The sequence below is a fragment of the Desmodus rotundus genome, chromosome 4, assembly GCF_022682495.2.
Source record: "Desmodus rotundus isolate HL8 chromosome 4, HLdesRot8A.1, whole genome shotgun sequence".
NCBI lineage: Eukaryota > Metazoa > Chordata > Mammalia > Chiroptera > Phyllostomidae > Desmodus > Desmodus rotundus.
Genome location: NC_071390.1, coordinates 55,390,654 through 55,411,784, shown reverse-complemented (window position 1 = coordinate 55,411,784; position 21,131 = coordinate 55,390,654). Strand labels below are relative to the sequence as shown.

At 41.5% G+C, this 21,131-nt stretch overlaps 1 protein-coding gene across 16 annotated transcripts in view; it reads left to right on the top strand.

Moving 5' to 3' along the window:
* The window catches only part of KCNMA1 (potassium calcium-activated channel subfamily M alpha 1), a 720,350-nt gene that overhangs the window by 519,895 nt on the left and 179,324 nt on the right, over positions 1-21,131 (top strand). For all 16 annotated transcript variants that reach the window (XM_053922057.2, XM_024561262.4, XM_071221238.1 and 13 more), the window contains 2 exons: positions 209-278; positions 5,925-6,080. In XM_053922057.2, coding sequence (XP_053778032.1) covers positions 209-278; positions 5,925-6,080 — 226 coding nt within the window. The remainder of the gene's footprint in view (positions 1-208; positions 279-5,924; positions 6,081-21,131) is intronic.

Here is a 21,131-nt window from a genome sequence, read left to right as displayed (position 1 = left end):
TCTGTGACAGTTGTGTGGATTCTTTGTCACACTACCATGGGGTGCAGTGGTAGAAACACAGTTTAACTTGGCCCAGTGCCTGCAACCCCTCAGGATGGCTCTGGCTGCTGGCACCATACTCACTGCATTTGGTTATAATCAAATTAATCTCATCAGACTCCAAGGGTAAGGCAAACCCTGCCTCAGCTTTGGTTTTTTTCTTTTTTAGAGTAATCTCCATAAAGAACTACCATCCGAAGATAAGAATCATCACTCAGATGCTGCAGTATCATAATAAGGTAGGACAGTGAGAGCCCATCCCAGGCTCAGAGATGCACACATGGGTCCAGCCTCTCTTCCCTCACCATACAGCCAAACACATGTGTGTGCACACACAACAAAGGCCTGGATAAAGAGGGTGGTGGGTAAAAACCTCCTTGGGACATTTTTTCAGTCCAAACAACTCGTTTGTAGTTGATCACGGGAAACAAGCATCTTCCGTACTGATTCATTCATTCAGGAAGCATTCATTGGACCTCTAGATTCAGAAATTTTGATTCATTCTTAGATCTCTTTCCAACTTCCATTTTTATGTGTTGCACTAATTTCTTTAGTTGGTATTTACTGAATACCTACTAGGAGGTCCACATTCTTTGCCTGACCCCCTAACCCTGCATGAATATAATGAAGAAGTCCTATTTTGTGCCCTCTAGGATTCAAACACTCAGTGTGTAGAGAGTGTCCCAAATCGGACTTTTCTATCTGAGACCAGGTGAATGTGGGGGGACAGAACACGGTTGGGTGGAGAATGCAGAGCGTGGCATGCTCAAATTCAAGATGAGAATTGCATGGTTGAATTCAGGAAAACAGTTGGCTATCTAGAGATTAAACATGAAGGAATTGTCCTAGTGATACAGCTGACAAGGGGGTTGGAAAGTCTGTGTTGTTTCCCAGAGCCCAGTGCTCCTTCACTAGGGCTGTCGTTAAACTCCCAGGAAAACAGCTTTGGGGGAGGGAAGGTGGCACTTTTTTTCTGCTTGACATGGAACCAGTTACTCCCTTAATGAGGCTTAGAAACCAGACGCTGCTCAGTACCTGGAACTAGGTGTCCTGTCTGAACAGAATAACTCCCTGCTGGGTTTTGAGTGAGCTTGTGACCCATCTTATAGGCCATATTCCCTATGAAATAGGCAGTCAGGTGACCCAGAGAAGACCCCACTCTGCCAAATGCACCAGTGCCATGCCATTATTTCTTAATTGTTGGCAAGTGCTGCCCCATTTTGCAGTGTGGAGGACCATCAGCGGCTGTTGTTGAGTGGAGCCTGCTGTCAATGACTGGTCTGCCACGCAGGTCTGCTGCCCACTGCCAACCGTTGCCAAGCCCTGGGCAGGTGGTTCCATGGCAGACAGTGTTGCTCTGCAGCCAATGGGCTTGGTGATGGGCACTCAAGGTCACGTTGTCCTGTGTGTCCCTGGAAAACCCAAGGACACTGAAGAGAGAAAGTGATGACATTGGTAACTCACCAGCACTGATTTGGAGAGGTTTTTTGACAGCAGTCCATGCAGGTAGAGGAGGAGCTGTGGCCGGTGACAGCTCCTGAAGCAATGAACTTTTCTTCTTTCACTTGTGATTTGAAATTTTCTTTCACATGGGAGTGCTTTAAGCTGTTGTTTAGATTTTTGGCTGAATTTAGATTGAATAGGAAAATTAATGTGGTATGTTTACAAAGGGATTTTGGTTTCTTCCTTTCTCCTTCCAATGAGTGCTGATGTAGCATCTTCAAGAAATTAAGGAGGATTTCAGCTATGGGATTCTTGTCAAACTCAAAGTAGCTCAGCGGACCTAGGATCCAGATGGCACCTGGTCAGTGTTCGCATGATTGTAGCAAGCTGAATGTCTTCCATAAACCTTTGCACCGTAATTGTTCAGAAACAATGATGAAGACATCAACTGATCCATGATTATTTGCTTAAGACACATTTTATTTGAAACCACCCCAATCTACTTGGGTTTTAGAATTGGGCAAAAATCACTTATGAGACTTTGCCCCTGGAAGTTTAATGTGGGTGCAAGGGACAGAGTGACTTTGACACAGGGCCTTTTTCTCTCTCATTTTATTTCTGTCTTCTAGCGAAAGAACAGAAAGTCCACTGGTCATTATTTGTTTTCTTATTCCTTGTAGAGTTGCAACTAGACATTCTTCACCTTGCTTTACAGTTTTGCTCTGCTCCCTAAGGTCTTCCTATACCTACCCTTTCATTGTGTTTTTCTCCACCCTCCATACAATATTATTTTTCTTCCTTTCTTGGCACTCTCTCTTCACTAGACATCTTCACCCATTAAAACTTGCTTTCAGGAAAGAACCTAGTACGTGTGTGTAAACTCATGTCACTGTCAACATAGTCCAAGGGATAGTTAATTCCATCATTGGATACCATATTTGAAATATAGACAACTTCAGTCCCCTGTGACCATATGAAGGTGGTATTATTATTTAGGGCCTAGAGGCATGTAGGGAAGCTGCCTGCTTGCTCTCCGTATACTCTCATAAAACTGGTCCTGGTTTGTCAGCATAATACTCTCAGACATTTGTGTCGTATTTTATGGTTTTAAAAGAGCCTTGACATCTATTATCTCATTTAGTCCTCCTCTGACCATCTGTACTTTAGCATCCTACTGTGTCTTCAGGGCTCTAAGCTGTGTCTCAAACAGAGCAGCTCTGGTCAGCACAAGTCATGGTCACATGGCAGCCAGTGAACTAAGAGAACTGCCAACTACCACCTTCTCTTTGAACAGAGCCATAGTCCACTGAACCAAACTGTGGTTCCTCAGAGTAGGCCTCATGGAAAGATTGGTATTCTCCAAAGTGGATGTGTTTAACATCATCAGAATCCGTGGAAATGCTTGCAGCCTAGCCATCTCCAAACAAGGAAATGATATAGCCTAGAAAGTTTTCTGATTTGATTGTACATGACTTGAATCTCTTCAAGGAAAGAATGGTTTGTGATATCTTGGGAAAGCATTGGTCCTGATGATTTAGCTATTACTGGACTTTTTCCTTCCAGCAGACTATAGTGAAAGAGGCCTTTTTCTCTGACCTGGAAGCCAAGTCCTAATAGCCCAGTCTTTTTGACTTGCTCACTACAGACCCTTACACTTGGGCATTGAAAGTGTTTTCTCTAATGTGACCTTCTCTTTGTTCCTCATGGGGGCCTCCCCACAGTTTTATGTGCAGTGAGAGGTGGGGCTGGGACTGGAATTCATCTCTCCTGGTTTCCCAGGACAAACTGTTTTGTATTCCTCCTTCTTGAGATGAGCAGTGGCTCAGCCGCAGAAACCGGGCACCCTGGTCTGCTGGACCCTGCTCAGCAGGTCTCCTTCTCCAGGTTAGAGAGGATTGCCTCTAGACTCCTATACAGCAATGCTGGCATTTTCCACTAGACCTACACTTCTCTCAGTGAAGAAGAACAGAGTTGCTAGAAACAAAAAATTTGAGTTCCTGGGTCACCTTCCTCTCTTTGTTTCACGCACACAAAGTCCCTAGTCCTGGGCTTTGGTGCATTCCTCGCAGTTCCCTCCTGTGATTGTAGAAGCTACGGGGGCCAAGAAAGGAAGCCCGAGAAACAAAACAACTGCCTTTCCTGTGTATTAACACTGTAGAATATGTCTGAGGAACTCAAACCAGATGGGCACAGGAGGGACCCAAGGCCTAAAAGCCTGGACTTCATACCCTGGATGGCACATGAGGATGTGAGAGCCCTCTTGAAAATGTTTTGTTTGTTTGTTTGAAGATGCCTGCCTGGGGCTTGGACCACACAAACCTTTCACACTTGATGATTTTATTTTTCATTACTTAGATTTAATGTCTCCTCATTCTTCTCAGATGGTGTTAATACAAATGAACATTTCTTCACTGAGACTGACTGATACATTATTCTCTATGGTGCCAAGGAAGTGGAGGGAAAGTGGCCTTCGTAAGCCAGTGGAGAGTAAGGAGAGAAATGGGCCAAAGGGCAGGGCTCCCTGCTGCACTGAGGATTCAAAGTGTGGAAGGTCTCTGATACTCAGCCAGCCAGATGCTGCCATCAGCTATGGCCCACACACGGGACTATTTAAGCAGTGTTGTCATCAGGAAGGATACAGTCACCTCTCCCAGGAGTAGACTCTGCTGGGTCAGGATGCACAAGATTGTCACAGAACTGGATTTTGCAAGGAGTTTCACAAGAGTATTTATTTCTGAAAGCAGAGTGAGGACCTTTAGACCAGCTCCTTGTTTCCCCATGGAGTCTTGTATTTCCTTCTAGTATATCTGTGTACGTGGTCCCGAAAGTGAAGGGAAGCCTCCTTGGTGCCACTCAGGTTTGGAGAGACGTAGTAACCTCAGGGCTGTAGAGTCTTGGCACTGGCAGAACCCAGAGGGCTCTCTTCCATGCAAAACCTGGGGTCTTTCTGCTGAGACCTGGACACTTGCTGAGTTTTAGGGGCAAAGACTGCATTCTTGGATGCGACGTTCTCCATTTATTAGATAAATTGCATGCTTAGGAAGTGCCTTTATAAAACAAGCCAAAAATAACTACCTTCTTGTATACTCCAGTCAATCCCAGTCTGTCCCCTGGAACAAAGCAAGACTAGCCTCATCTCTCTTCACTACTAGGGCACCTGGGTATTCAGAGGTGACCCTTCTGTCTCCGTAAAGGCATGGCCCTGCTTCAGGCCAAACACTTCTGGCTCTCTTATTTATTCTTCTAAAGGTGTTTTCCAGAACTCACACCTCTCTTTGTGCTTGTCACTTTTTCTCTGTAAGTTATTTGAATGGCCAGGTTCCCTTCCTATGTATGACCGGTAAAACTGGATCTGACACTCTGGAACTAGCCTGACCAGTTCACATGAGAATGGAACATTCATTTGCATTCATTTCCCTTGATCTGGGAAATGAATTCTCCAGATCAGCAAGCATTGGCTTGCTCTGTAATTTGCCACATGGTTGGCTTCTCTTGGGTTTTAGTTACCCACACACTTATGTTTTTTTTTTTTTTTCCTTTTTCCTCCTGTTTGCTGCCAAGTTAGGTCTTCTCATTTTGAATTTATGTAATTGATTTTTCTTAACCTAAATGCTGTACTCGACATTAAGACCTTTTAAATCTTTTCTGGTTGTTTTTTTCTGCCCATTTTTTCAACTCTGGAGACTTTTTGAATCTTGATTCTTTCATCCAGTGTATCATCTATGACTCCACTTCATGCCACTTAAAAGTAATTGGCTAAGCATGGCTCTGGGCCCTGATCTCAGCGTCTGACCTAACTGTTGAATAGGATCAGTCCATCTGCAACAGATTGTAACATGTCTACACTGTGATTTGCCTGATGATTTAGGGCAGTGCTTCTCAAAGTGTGGTCCCCAGCCCAGCAGCTCAGCATAGCCTTGACCTTCTTAGAAATTCAAATTCCCCAGTCTCACCCTACACCCAATGAATCTGCAACTGTGGAGGAAGGGCCAGCAATGTTTCTGTTCAGACCCTCCAGGTGACTCTGAGGCTAGCTCAAGCTTAGAGTAATGGGAAGGTAGGTAAAAAAGAAATCTCAAGTACCCAGGCATCTGACAGCATTAGAGTCTGTCTGAGGGGCCAATTTATGAATAACCTAGCTAGACATCCTAGTAGCATGGGCCAGTGTCACAAGAGGAATTTCCCTTGGACTTTATTTGGCTAAGGTCAAACCTGAGGGAAAGTCTTGGGCTTGGTAGGTACTGAAGCAATGTTCCAGAGAAACTGAAGTCTGATGAAGAGAAGAGTTGAGTAAAACACCAAGCAGCAGGCCCAGGCACGGGCAAGAAAGGACAAGTCTGGATGACCCTGAGCAATTGGGCAATGCTGCACTTCCCAGAGGAGATTTTAAACAATTGAACATTTAACAAAGTAAGGTCTCATAACTGTTTTTCTTTCCACAGGCCCATCTGCTAAACATCCCAAGCTGGAATTGGAAAGAGGGTGATGATGCAATCTGCCTCGCAGAGCTGAAGCTGGGGTTCATAGCCCAGAGCTGCCTGGCCCAGGGCCTCTCCACCATGCTCGCCAACCTCTTCTCCATGAGGTCATTCATAAAGGTAACGTCGTGTCCTATTAGAGCACATTAGCCCCCGATTCAATTTGTCGTGGGGTTGAGTAGAGAGCACAGCTTAAACTCAAAACAGATCGACGGGCTTTAACCACTTTGGTTAAGGAGAAATTCCTTGTTACAGATTTGGGCAAGAGGCCAACTTCTTTCAAAATTATGTTTTTATTTTTATTTGGCACATCCACGGCCATTAAATGATTGTTCAAAGCACAATCCACTCTTTTTTTTTAGATAAACCACATGTTTATCTATCAACAAAGCCTCCGCTGTTAAAACAAAAATATGATTTATATACATTCCATATGGCACCAGAGCGCCTAGAGAAAAGAATTATCATTTTGCTCTTTTACATCAAGTGGCTGGTGGACCTCTCACTGTGCGGATAAATGCAGACCATGTGTTTGTGCTGAAGCCCAAACCCCAACAACATAATTCATTTATTTATTTCTGCACAATCAAGGAGGCCAGCAGGGCTGACATGCCACGGTTATTTGAATGGAGAGTGAAACGATGAACTGAGTCCTCGTCAGTGGCGCCCTTTACACCGTGAGGCACGCGGTCTGGATTTGCTCATCGCCTTGTCAGCTGGCTCACCCCAGCAGAGCCCCCGCCTGCTGGACCAGCTCAGGCAAAGAAAGACCCAACTCTGTCCTCACAGGCCAGGCCAGGCCAGGCATGTTCCCAGGATGTTGGGTTGAGGGTCCAGGCTCCTGCTTAGAGGGCTGTTGGAGCGCAGGAGAATGATAAACCAGTCCTTATCCTTGGATTGTTCTCAGCCTCAGCAGTCAAGGTGGCAAATCAGTGCAATAAAAACTGTCTAGTTTGGGTCTCTCTGATTTGGCACTGGTGGCCATTAGTTTAAGATCTGGGCTTACGTTCCCCTCCCTGTTATTCATTTATTCCCCTTCCCCTTCCTGACATAGTCGTGGTTGAAGTGGGAAGTTAGTGAGTCACCAGGGTGTTCTGCAAAGAGGGTCCAACACTTTGAAATCAAAGGTGCTAGGTCCCCAGGTTTTTGCTGTCATTGCTGCTATATCTGGTGCCAGAGATAAGGCCTTTGGTGAGTTGAGGACATGGCCCTGGATGTGGTGGGAGGGATGGGCTGGAGGATGGAGATGCAAGTGTTGGAATAACTTTATGTCAGTGCTGATCCTGGGCCTCTGCAACTTGTCTGAATTAGAACAGGATATTTTTCTAGGTCCTTACTTACTGTACCCACCTAATTTACATTATGTAGCCAATTTATAGTTAACATTCCTCTGTAAAAGAACAAATTGTTTTGGAGTCCCTTTAATCACTTTAGCAATGGATACCTCGATGAAAAAATTCTTCTAGTCACTGTGTACCTACAGACCTCAACTTCACTGAACCCCTGGCCCAGACCCAGCTCACAGATAAAGATATTGCATTCCTTTACGTGGCTTCTTTAGTCCTGGCTGCAAGTGCCCTGCCTGGCTGAAACAGAATGTAGGCAAAAGGGAGGTGGCAGGGTGATCCATGTGGCTGCGTGTAGAGACAAGCCCAAAAGCCAGATGGAAGCTTGTGTCTCCTAGACCCAGGATAAAGAACTGTCACCAAGAGAGCTCCTCAGGCTTGTTCAGCCAAGCTCTGGTGGTTCTGTCCGGTGGGGAATTGCCCGCAGGACCAGGCACGTGGTCTGAGGCCCCGGACTCTGCTTTCTTGTTTTGATGTAGCATGGCCTTGGCAGGGCCCCACTGCCTATGGGGCACTTGACATGCGTATGTTTTGATTTTGTGGTGCCTGCATGGAAACTAGAGCCACCTGTCAAGAAAATTAATAAAATGGATATGACACTGATTCTTCAGTGTTATTACCAGCAGGGAGAGAAAACTTCTGTCCAACCTCCCTCAAGACCTCTGCAGCCAAGGATGTTCCCTCCAGCCCAACGAATCCCACTGCCAAGTTCCTATTTAGGAAGAGCCTTTGGGAAAGGCCTGGCCCGGCCCTGGTGTAACTGAAAACACATTTTCCTCCCGGGATTATGTTACAGTGGTGTTTCTGTCCAGGCCAGCTCCTTGGTATTTGGGGCTAGCTCTCTGCATATGACCACATGACATTCAGGTGGTCTTTGCGTTGGGATTCGCTAGGCACGTGACCTGACCTGGACATAACAAGACTTCCCTTCATTGACTTTTTTCATTTAAAATAGGAACAGCCTTAAGCTCATGTTTCCCATTCTGTAATGTCATCTCTGTGCGCTTATCCTCCAAATCCCAGGTCCTTGTCTCTTTCAAACACCACAATGACGCTTTCCTTGGAAAGTTTTATATATTATCTCCCATTCCAAGGATCACAAAGCCTTCACTTATTTTTATTTGGGGGCAGATGGAAAAGGAGATCTATAAATGGATTGTTGTTTACAGAAATTGCTTCCTTCCCCAGTATTCCCCGTGTCTTATGCAGAGAATGCATCAGTACTTAGCCCTATCAGGACAGAGGGAGACAGGATGGGCCTTTGGCAACCTTTGATCCCTTGAGAACACTTAGCATTTCTGGAAGCCAAAGGTGGAGTGTGAGCTCACCCGCCCCCTCGCCCTGGGCAGGTACCCTGTGTGTTTCTTGGTTTGACAGAATACACTGCACTTGGTCCCTCCTGAAAGAAGAAGAAAGAAGAACAAGACTGAAACTATGATGATATATCATGGGCAGAAGCACAGTGATTAGCTCCTGGGCTTTTAGAGTCAAGACTGAAAGTGAGGCTGAGAAAGCTCAACAAAAGAGAGAGGGGCTACTGGTATATAGCTGGTACAAAAGAGACCGAGCCCGGAGGCACCAGGAAATATGGGGGAGCACTTACTGACCTAACCCAAGGTCACTTTCAAAGATCTTCACCCTAGGGCCCCAAGTCATTGCCCCTGAAACCCTAGCTCCCATATTGGACATGTTATCTCTGGATGGATCTAAAATCTTGGGATTCTATTTATCTTTTTAGCCCACATCTTTGAGGTAATGGATTTTTAAAGTTTGCCTTTAATTTGTTCCACTTAACCTTCAAAGCATTCTATAGTTTCTGGTGTGCTGGGATTGGTTTAACAAGCCATGCTAACTTTATAGCCAATACCTTTATGAAAGAGGCTCAGGCTGGCCATTCTGGAGGCCCTCTGGCCCAGCGGCCTATTGCCAATGCCAGGTTAAGCATTTTGTCCAGCAATACCCAGTGTCGACCCACAGTTCCTTTAAAGAATGAAGGCGCATGTTCTGGTTACCGTGACTTAAATCTACGTTATCAAACAGGCCTGGAACATCTTGTTCATTTACCACTATGTGTTCTCCTACCATCTGTCTGTCAGGTTCAAGTGAGAATCTTCCTAATGTCTTCTGTAAAGACCAAGACAATGAACTTACTTACCCTATCTTCCATTGCCTCATCCTGAATAAGTGGCCATGCTTATATCCTCTACTTGGCTTCCTCACTTGGATATGATTTAAGATTCATTGATCTTTTTTTTTAATTTTAGAATCTTACCCTGTAATACTTAACTTTCTCTCCAACAAATCTGGTTTTAAGTTGGAGCTTGACCTGCTATTTTTGTGAATTGTTCTGTTATTCTTGCTAGGATTAGCTGTCCTCAGATATGATTAATTGTATGCATGGGTGTTGCGTGTGTTTAGAGGGTGATTAATTCTTAAAATTTATTTTCATTCCACACTAAGTGTTCAAACTGAGCACATTTAAATTGTTCTCAGCATCGCCAACTATTTTAACTCTACTAATCTACCTTTTTGTACACACATGCGCACACTCTCACACAGCCTAGAATATGGCATGAATTTTTGTAATTATTTCTTCATTGGAGAAGTGAGTTATGAAAATACATGATACACTTTTAAAGTTTTCTCATTTTATAAGATTTGGAATTGTGGGTGAAATTTACATAATATTGATCACAGCACAGTCTCCTCCATCACATTTTCTTTTTGTGAAGAGGAAGCACTAGGGAAATCAGACCCATGTTATTCAGACTGTATCTTGGCTGAGTGGACTTTGCTGGATAGAAAAACCATTTGTTCATTATTGTTATTACCATGTTGAGATAAACTCAGCAATACATAACCTTAGCAATAATTGTGGCCAAGGGAATTATTTTTAGTACTTTTGTTTTGGGTTATGTTTATGTGCTTATGTGTGTTTAAGTATATGTGTACATAAAAACATGGTTTAGAAGCCAGAAACATAAATCAAAAATCTTTAATAATAGCTAAAATATACTAGGTCCTAACTATATGCCAAGCCTTATGCCGTGCTTTATGTGAATTATCTCATTTAACTCTCACAATGACCCTACCCAAACTTGGCACTATTACTAACCCCACTTTACAGTGGCAGGCAGTGTGGATTAAGACAAGTTCAGCAACCTACATTAGGACATAAAGTTGGAATGACAAACTCGGTTGTTTAAACCCAGGCAAATTGGTTCCAGGTCCATCCTTGGGTATACCAAGAGAAAATAGGATCGGGGTAAGAGGAAACCTTAGCCAGTACCATCATCATCTAAGCACAAATCTTAGCTTTCTGTAGTTTATTTTATGGAAACTATTGATTCAATAGAGATTCCCTGGGCACCTACAATGTTCTAGGCAGTGTGCTAATCTGACTGTCATCCTTATGGCTAGCAAACGCTGATCAGCTTCTGTTCAGATGGGGATGTAGGAGCACGTGTTTGCACAGCTCCATTCTGTGGGTCTTGTTGGCCTTTCTCTGTGGCCATCTCTGCAAGGGCAGAGGCCACTGTATCAAGACAGATGGGGGGTTAGCCTAGTCTGGGATGAATCAGGGAGGGAAATGAATTAGACTCACGAGAAGGAGCTGACATCACGCACTGCTGTATTTGGGATGGGGGGTAAAGCTAATTGGCTTAGGTAGGTGCTTCTGGGAGACAACAAGCAATTTTTATTGGCTGGTAGGTGTACGCTCTGCAGGCCAGAGGTGTTTATCCAGGCGAGGGAGGCATACTAGAAGCAGGGCTGCACTCTCTGTGGAGTGGGGGAGGCTGGTGAAAGGATCTCTGAAATGGGATCAGGGATCCCTCTGATAAGACTGGGATCAAAGTGGTTTTCTACCTGTGATGCCAGAAGAGAGGGTTTGTCTGGCAAAGTAAATGCACGTGGCGAGTTAGACAGTGAGATGCAAGCTGTAGCTTATTCCATACTCATGGACGGTGTCACCCTAACCACAGATGGTGCCCTGGAAGTGGACCTCTGCAGATATCCCTGATCAGTGGAGAGTGGCTCCCGATACAATTATACCCACTTCCTTCATAATCTTAATTCATTCTCATAGCTTCTAGATAAATAGATGATTATGTTTATGTCTCTACCCAGAACTTCTCCCTTGAACCCAGTGTCATCCATTTACTTGCTACTCAACATCTCTATATAAAAGTTTCATCTCATCTCAGAATTAACATATCCACAATAGAACTCTTGTTTTTTTGTTTGTTTGTTTTTTACTACAAACCTGTTTTTTTTTTTTCCATTACACTGTTGACTATGCTGTCCTTCCTATTACTCAGACTAAAAACTTTGGAGTCATCCTTGACTCCTTTCTTTTTCTTGTATACACATTCAAATCAGCGGGAAATCCTCTTGGTTCAACTTTTAAAATATGCCCAGAATCTGAGCACTTCTCACCACCTCCATTCTTTCTATCAGCTCCAAACCACCATTCTCCGCCTCCTAGAATATTACACCAGCCTTCTAACTGGTCTCCACATGCTGACCTTATCCTTCCCGCCTAGTCTGTCTCCAATATGGCATCAAGAATAAGCATTCTAAAGCATGAATCAAATCCTGCTGCCCCCTGCATACATCTCTCCACGACATCCCATCTTACCAGATAAAGTCCTTACAAAGGTCTGTAGGTCCTAAGCTGTCAGGTTTCTGAGACCTCACTGGCCTCATATAGCAAGTACCCTCCTGCTCGTTACGTCAGCCACACTCCCTTTGGCTGGTCTTGGGATTTTGTGTTGGCTGTTCCCTCTGGCTGGAGAGCTCTTCCCCTACGCAGCTGCTCGGCTTCTCTCCATCAAATCCTCATGTCTTTGCTCAGTGTTAAGTTCTTGGTGAGACCTCTCTCTAAAACAGAATTGCATTTTAATAAAGGGATTAAAAGTAAACTTTCAACTGATGTATAAGATACAAATAAAAAGTGTGCATCTAATAAATGGAGAGCTTGTTAAATATTCACAAAGCTGACACTCTCACCGAACCGGGGCCTAGGTGAAGATACAGTATGTCATCAGGACCCCAGAAGCTTTGTTTTTATGTTGGGTGCCAGTGTATGTGTGGGTCTGTTTCTGGGCTCTCTTGGGGAGAACCAACATCTCCACAATGTTGAGTTCTCCAGTATATGAAGATGGCGGATCTGTAATGAGGGCGTGCTGTGTGATTCAGCAGTTTTCCTGGCAAGTGCAAAAAAATCAAGAAGAATATCATGAAGCTCATCAATTTCTCCGTGGCTTCTGAGGGCCCCCACAAGGAGTAAATATATTAATCCACATTCTCTAGGAAGGATCTAGATGTTCTTCTCTGTTTCATGGGATGAATGAAGTTTCCATGTGAAAACATATCAGACCTGCTTTTTAAAAATTTGCATCACTCCCCCCTTCACACCACATATATCTACATCTACTTTCCCAGAGGCTATTATGTCTTTCTTGGCATTTGTTGTCATTGCCTCTTTTCCCTGATGCAGTGTAAACACTGTGAAGCCTTGGGCTGCTTGCAGAATCCCCAGTGCTGAGAAGGCACCTGACTCATAACTGGGTCTCCTAAAATGCATGTTGAATTTTAGGAGACCTCAGCCTAGCTTGGCCTGTCTTTGATGCAGACAGCTGGGTGGGGCCGGAACCAGCAACTTACAATTTTGGGTGACTTGGGTGCTGAAAACACCTTGTTTTGCTACTAGACTTGGTCCCCTTGGCAAATGAAGAGCTCTGACTCAGAGTAGAAACTTGAAATTCAAAGCTCGGTAATCCTTGGTGAGGATGCATGGGGACCAGTTAGATTTGGTTATAAACCATTCTGATCGGCAGGAAATTCAGTCAGTGTATTGTTTAAACTCACAAATAATAGAAGCCCATGCGTTGCAATGAATTTGCTAAACCTCAGTATCCCATTCCGGTCAGCATCATTGTATATCCTCTTTTCTTCCCTGCTTGAATCTCCTTCGCCCAGCGGCTCCCCTTGCCTCCCCCAGTGCTTCCTGCTTTGCCTGAGATGACTAACACCCACCTGAAGGGGAAGCAACTTCCCTGGCAATGATTTCAAGTGAAGAGAGAATTAATCCATGAACTATTAACAGGGATTCCATTCCCTTCTGGCCCTGGTAATTTCTAGAACATTGAATTAAAGAGTTCTCAGACCTTTACAAATTCTCAAGGCAAACATTATTAGCAAAGGGAAGCCCATACCCCGTGTTAGAAGATTGCTAGAAAATGTCAATGGAATTTCTGAATAAAATGCAAAAGGTTGAAATGCCTCTTCCCCATCTTCTCCCCTTCTCCCTCCCCACCTCTGTCTAACATGATTAGAAAGTCATTTCATGTGTCTTATGTGTTTGGTCAATCAAAGGCGAATGTACATGATCGATGGTGACAGGGAACACATTTAACTCATTATTCTTTACTTTGCAGCAAAATGATTTGTGTAAACTGTCTGCCTAGCATTAAAGGTAAAACAAACTTAGAAACCCCAAAATGTTATATATTTGTCTAATATTTTCCTTTTGGTTTTAGAGCCATAATCACATATGGATTCTTTTATTTGGCACTTGGCATGGACTGAACAAAGGGGAAGGCAGCCCAGAAAGATTACATAACACACACACATAGCCTGTGCCCGGTGAGACGGAGCCAGAGACGCCTCAGTGACTGGGACTCACCGTGAAATCTGCAGAAACTGCCTCGCACCCTGCCCTTATCAGATGGCAGAATATTGTCACTAGTGTAAAGTGAAGCCCTCCTGACCAAGCCTCTGGTCAAACATCAAAATAAGCTCTTTCAGAGATTATTGGTCTTTAACTAATTGTGTGCGTTACTGAGTACACCTGGGCATCCACGGGCTGAGTCCTCCTGTCCTCCCCCACTTCCAATTTTCTGACTTAGGTTTTATGGGTGCCACCCACTGTCTGTGATTTTTCAGGCAAAAAAAATCTCAAAATGCTATTAAACCATTAGGAATAAAATCTCAGATTCCCTTATATTATCTACTGGTGGTTATCACTGCTCTAAGGGATGCCAAGTGTGATCTTGAGCCCACAAAAATGATGAGAAACCTTTGAGTTCTTTTGAGGTGATTATTCCACGTATGTCTAGGGGAAGGCAAAGCAAAGAACCACCATTGATTTGACCCAGTGGGTATTTTGTCAAGAATTTAAAAATTATGATAGTACCCTAAGTTTGCTTATCACTTTATAGTTTATACAATACCTGTTTTTTACTTAAATGACTTTTATTTGACCCCCTACACAAGCATTTTATTGAATAGCATCTGGGAAATGTACCTAATGCAAAGTAGCTGGTGTTTCTACCTTCCTCACTTGTAGATGAGAAGAAATAGGAGAAGGGGAAACAGGAAGATGTCCAACTTCTGGTTGCACAGCTATGGGAAATGGGAGCGTGAGGGCCAGAACTCCACTAGGTCATTGGGTTCTCAGCTCGGTGCTTTCCCCACTATTACAGATTGCTTCCCCTAGAGAAATGTCTCAAGTAGAAACACTGCTTGGTTTTGTATTCAAATCAGTAGCTTCTAAGAAGAGCAATCACTTTGCAATACCTGTAAATGTGGTATCCTAGATTTACCCAACCATATCAAACTACATGCTATAAAAATTAAGATAAATTTCATGGTAGAAGATACATATGTTTGGCCCATTCCCTTCATGGTGCCTTAGTTTGAAAAGCACTGAGGCAGTGCCGTCTTTCCTAGACCATAATGCCTTGCACGTGGGAGAATTTGCTTCTCCAGTCAGTGCTCCATCTGAGCAGGGAGGGAGATGATGACCTGTTTGTTGAAGGTGAATGTAAGAAAGCTAAACGACAACAACAACAACAAAACTTAGTCCCAACCATCCGAAAAAAAGAATGATTGGGCCAGAAGGCAGGTTGGTGGATTTCCAACAGAGGGAGGTATCAGTAAAGAAGGTGAGATCCAGAAGGGTTAAACTGCTGTAAAGAAGAACAGAGGAACACTTCTAAGGGGAAAGGTATAGCTAACCTTTATCCTTGTAGGCCCCTTCTGATCTCCGTAAAGTGTTATAGTAACTCAAACGACTTGGGCACAGGTGTTAGGCCTTTGAATTGATGTCCTCAAGATTAGTAGAAAAATCCAATTCTGTTCACCTAGCATTTCTTCTGGCCATTTTCCTTTGTAGGAAAATGCTTAAAGTGTATGGTCCCATTTTTGAGATTCAGAAGTAGTTTTAGTTGTCTAGATAGCTCCTTTTTTACTTTAAAAAATTACAGTACAGTTGATTTGTGTGTGTACACAGTTTTAAACATTTTAACACATGTGTAGAGTCATTCAACCAATACCAGAAGCAGGGCACAGGACAGTTTCAATACCCCCCAAATTCTCTCACACTCTCACTTTGCAGTCGTACCCTCGCTTCCCAGGCCCTGACAATCACTGATTTGTTCTATCTCAAAATAATTTTGTCTTTTTGAGAATGTCTTGCAAATGGAACCCACAATATGTAACCTTTGAGACTGGCTTTTTTCATTCAGTATTTTCTCTTGGGACCCCTCCAGGTCACTGTGTGTACCACTATTTCACTCCTTTCTACTGCTGAAAAGTATGGCACTTTATGGGTGTGCCTTGGTTTGTTTTCCATTCATGCATTTAATGGCATTTAGGTTGCTTTCAGTTTGAAGTGATTATGAATAGAGCTGGTAAAAACATTTGTATAGAAGTTTATATGGACATAAGTTTTAATTTCTCTAGGACAAATACCTAGAAGTAGAATTGTTGGACTGTAGGGCAAGTGTATATTTAACTTTAAAAGAAACTGCTGAAGGGTCTTTCAGAATGGCTGTACCATTTATCATTCCCACCAGCAATGTATGAGAGTTCTTGTTGCTCTGCATCCTTGTCAACACTTGGCATTGTCAGTATTTTTAATTTTAGTCATTCTAATGGGTGTGTGTAGTGGTATCTTGTTTGCTTTTAATATGTATTTCCGTGATTACTAACGATGTTGAGATCCCATCTTATGCTAATTTGTCATCTGTGTATCCTTTTGTGAAGTGTATGGCCCAAAGTACTTTTAGGTTATCAGGAAAACTGAATGGAGGTACGGAGATTTCTCATGTAGCCCCTGCTCCCACACCTGCATAGCTTCCCCCACTATCAACATCTTCCACCAGAGTTCATTTCTTACAATTGATGAACCTTCTTCCCTCCAATCCATCTTTTTATTGTCTCCTTAAGTTTTGTCTTTTTCAAAGTGTCATATAGTTGGATTGTCAATTATACAGCCTTTTTAGATTGGTTTCTTTCATTTAGTAATATGTTTTTCATGTTCTTCTGTGTCTTTTCATGGCTTGATAGTTCATTTCTTTTTAGCACTTAATAATATTCCATTGCCTGGATGTACCCTAAATTTTTAAATCTCTTCATCTATTGAAGAACATCTGAGTTACTTCCACATTTGAGCAATTATTAATAAAGCTGCTATGAACCTCCACATGTAGGTTTTTGTGTGGGCATAAAGTTTCATATATTTTGGGTAAGTCACAGGGAGTTTGATTGTGGGACCATATGGTAAAATTATGCTTAGTTTTGTAAGAAATCACCAAACTGTGTTCCTAAGTGTCTGTACTGATTTGCAATTCCAGCAGCAATGAATGAGTTCCTACTGCTCCTCATCCTAACCAGCCCTGAGAGTGATCAGTGTTGGCCCATTTTTTAATTGGACGGTTTGGTTTTTAATTTTCAGTTTAGAAGTTTCTTATACATTCTAGGTGTCTTATTGGATATGGGATTTGTACATGTCTTCTCCCAGTATGTAGCTTGTGTTTTTATTTTCTTGATACTGTCTTTCCTGAATCAAAATCCTTAATTTTGAAAATTTTGGAGGTTTTCTCAAAATGTTAAATATAGCGTATCCATAGGACAATTCCACTCATTGGTATCTGCCCAAGAGAAATGAAAGCATATGTTTAAATGTCCCATGGCTGTCATAACACATTACTACAAACCTAGTTGCTTAAAACAACACACTTCTTTCTCTTCCTTTACTGGAAATCGAAAGTCTGAAATCAGTTTCACTGGGCTAAAGTGAAAGTGTTGGCAGGGCTGAATCCTTCGGGAGGCTCTGTTTCCTCGAATTTTCTAGCTTCTGGAGACTTCCTGCATCCCTTGCTCATGACTCCTTCCTCACATCACTCCGACTTTTGCTTCCAGTGTCCCATCTCTCATTTCCTCTTAATCTGTCACATCTCCACCTGCCTCCTTGTAAGAATACTTGAGGTTACAGTTAGGGCCTTCTTGGATAGTACCGGCTGACCTCAGAGATATTTGCAGGTTTGGTTCCAGACCACCGTAATCAAATGAGTGTTACAATAAAATGAGTCATTCTCTTTTTGCCGGTGGAGGATCTTGCCTTCCACTTGTAAAAAATGCAACACCTGTGAAAAGCAATAAAGCAAAGCACAATAAAACAATATATGCTGTACGTAATAATCTCACATCCCCAAGTCCTTAAATTAAATCACACCTGCAAAAATCTCTTTTGTCATGCCAGGTAACATTAATGGGTTCCAGGGATTAGGGCGTGGTTGTCTTTGGGGTCATTATTTAGCCCACCATAAGCTGTTCTTTCACCTTTGAAGATCCATATTGATCCCACATGCAAAATATATTCATCCTACCCTAAGGTCCTTAAAGGTCTCAATCCTACAGCACCAATGCAAGTTAAAAACCTCATCTAAATATCAATTCAAAATCCCAAATTTCACCATCTAAATCACTTATGGATGAGACGCTGGGTATAACGTATGGTGGGGCAAAATTCCTTCCATCTGTGGCTGTGTAAAACCAGAAAACAAGTATCCTGCCTCCAAAAGGTCATGGTAGGACAGCCATAGGACAACAGTGGTAAGCATTCCTATTCCAAATGGAAAAAAAGTGAAGAAAGAAAGGAGCTGCAGGCACTAAGAACCTTCAAAATTTAATCAGACAAGTTTCATTAGGTTTCAAGATCTTGAAATAACCCTTGTGACTTAAAATTGACATTAGGTAATGTGATTCTTCCAAATGTATTCTTTCTCAAATTGCTTTGGATATATCGTTTAGTGTGTTTTTGCATTTTCATATAAATTTTAGGGTCAGCTTGTTAATATCTGCAAAAAACCCTACTGGTATTTTGATTTGAATTGTGTTAAACATATAGACTAATTTGGGGGAGCATTGTATCCCAATGGATTCCAGTCTATGAGCATGGTCTATTTATTTAGATAATCTTTACCTTCTTTCATCAGTGTTTCATAGTTTTCAGCAAACAGATTCTGTGCATTTTTGTTAGATTTATACATAAGTATTACTTTCAGGGGTGAGCTACTGTTAATGACATCTTTTAAAAATTCAGTTTCCAATTGTTCATTGGTGGTATGTAGAAATACACATTTTTCTTTATTGACTTTGTATACTGCAATCACATTGTACTGGCTTGCACTTCTTGCAGGATGTTGAATAGGAGAGAAGGAGTGTGTCTTTGATTTGTCTCTGCTCTTAAAGGGGGGCAAATTCAGTGTCTCACCATTAAGTATAATGTTAGCTGTAGGCATATAAAGTTAGCCTTTCTTTTGAGGTTGAGGAAGTTCTTTCCTATTAATTTGACGAGAGTTTTATCATGAATGGATCTCGAATTTTACCAAATGCTTTTTGTGCATCAGTTGATATAATCACATTTTTATTCTTTAGATTGCTAATGTGGTAAGTTGCATTGACAGATTTGAAAATATTGAAGCAGTCACTGTGCATTCCAGGATAAACCCCTGTTGCTCACAGCATGATACACACAGACACACACGTATAAATTAGTATTTATGTGTATATGTGGATGGATTTTATTTGCTAATATTTTATGAAGATTTTTTGTATATGTTTGTGAGTAGATACTTTTCTATATATTTCTTATACTGTTTTTGTCTGATTTTAGTTGGCTTCATAAAATGAGTTAGGGAAGTCTTTTCCCTTCTATTCTCTGGAAGGGATTGTATAGAAGTGGTCTTATTTTTTTTTAAGTGTTTAATATAATTCACTAATGAAACCATCTGGACCTGAATTTCTTTTTTCAAAGGCTTTTAAAGACTAATTCAATTTCTTTAGTAGTTACAGGTTTATTCAGGTTATTTATGTAATCTTGGTGAATTGTGGCAATTTAAGATTTTGAAGAATTATTTTAATTTAACCAAGTGGCTTAATTTATGTACATAAAATTTTTCACGATTTTCCATTATTGTCCATTTAATGTCTGCATGGTGTGTAGTGATAACCTCTCTCTCATTCCTGATTTTGTAATCTGTGTCCTCTTGTGTCTTTCATCTTTTATTTGTTAGTCTTACTATATGTACATTTTGATGGTTTATTCAGATGAAGCTTAGGTTATTGATTTGAGAGTCTTTCTTTTTAATATAAGCATTTAATGCTATAATTTTATTCTAAGCACTGCTTTAGCTGCATCCCACAAGTTTTGATATGTTGTATTTTCATTCAGAACAAATATTTTGTAATTTCACTTGAGACGTCTTTGACCTATGGATTATTTAGATGTGTATTGCTTAATTCCCAAGTATTTGGAGATATTCTCCTTATCTTTCTATTATTGACTTGTAGTCTGATTTTGTTATTGTTAAGAGAACCTACTTTGTATGATTTCAATTCTTTTGTTAATGTGTGTTTTATATGATTTGTCTTGGTGAATGTTCCGTGTGAGCTTAAAAAGAATTTTCATTCTGCTATTGTTGGGTTGAATGCTTTATCAATGCCAATTAGATCTAGTCGGCGATGGTGTTGTTCGGTTCTTCTACACCCTTGCTGACATGTATGTCTACTAGTTACAGTCATGAAAACGAAAAGTGCTGAAGTCTGCAACTGTGGTTTGGGATTGTTATTTTAGTTCTGTCAGGTTTTGCTTTGTGTATTTTGAAACTCTGTTAAGTATATATACATTTGGATTGTTGCATTTTCTTGGTGAATTGACCTTTTTATTTTATTTTTAAATTAAATGTATTGGTGGGGCATTGGTTAATAAGCTTATATAGGTTTCAAATGTACATTACTATGATACATGATCTGTATATTGTATTGTATGCCTACCACCCAAAGTCAAATCATTTTTTGTCACCGTATATTTGGTCCCCTTTACCTTTTACTGTTACCCCGTGTTCCCCTTCACTCTGGTAACTGCCATACTGTTGTCTTAGTCTGTGAATGTCTGTTTTATATCCTACATATGAGTGAGCTCATGTGGTTCTTAGCTTTTTCTGACTTTGTTTAGCATGATATTCTCAAGGTCCACCCATGTTTTCACAAATGTCCATATTTTATCTTTTCTTATGGCTGAGTAGTATTACCAATTTGAACATGCTAATTTCATCTTATCTTGGAAGACCTTTCTATCATTATATGTTGTTCCTAATGTCCTTCATAATTTTCTTTGCTCTGAAGTCTTGTAGACCTCAGGTCTAATGTAAATAGACCCATTCAAGTTTTTTTTTTAATTAATGCTTTCATAGAAAAAAAATTATATTTTTATCATTTTTTGTTTGAGCCAATGTTTGTTTGTATTTTTAAAATTTTAAGTGATTTTCTTATAGACAATATAATAGGGTTTTTTAAATTCTATTTTCAAAGTTTTCTTTTTTAAATTTTTATCATATTTTATTGATTATGCCATTACAGTTGTTCCCATTTTCCTCTCTTAGCCCCCCTCTATCCAGCATCCCCCACTCCCTCAGACAATCCCTCTACCATTGTTCATGTCCATGGGTCATGTGTATAAGTTCTTTGGCTACTC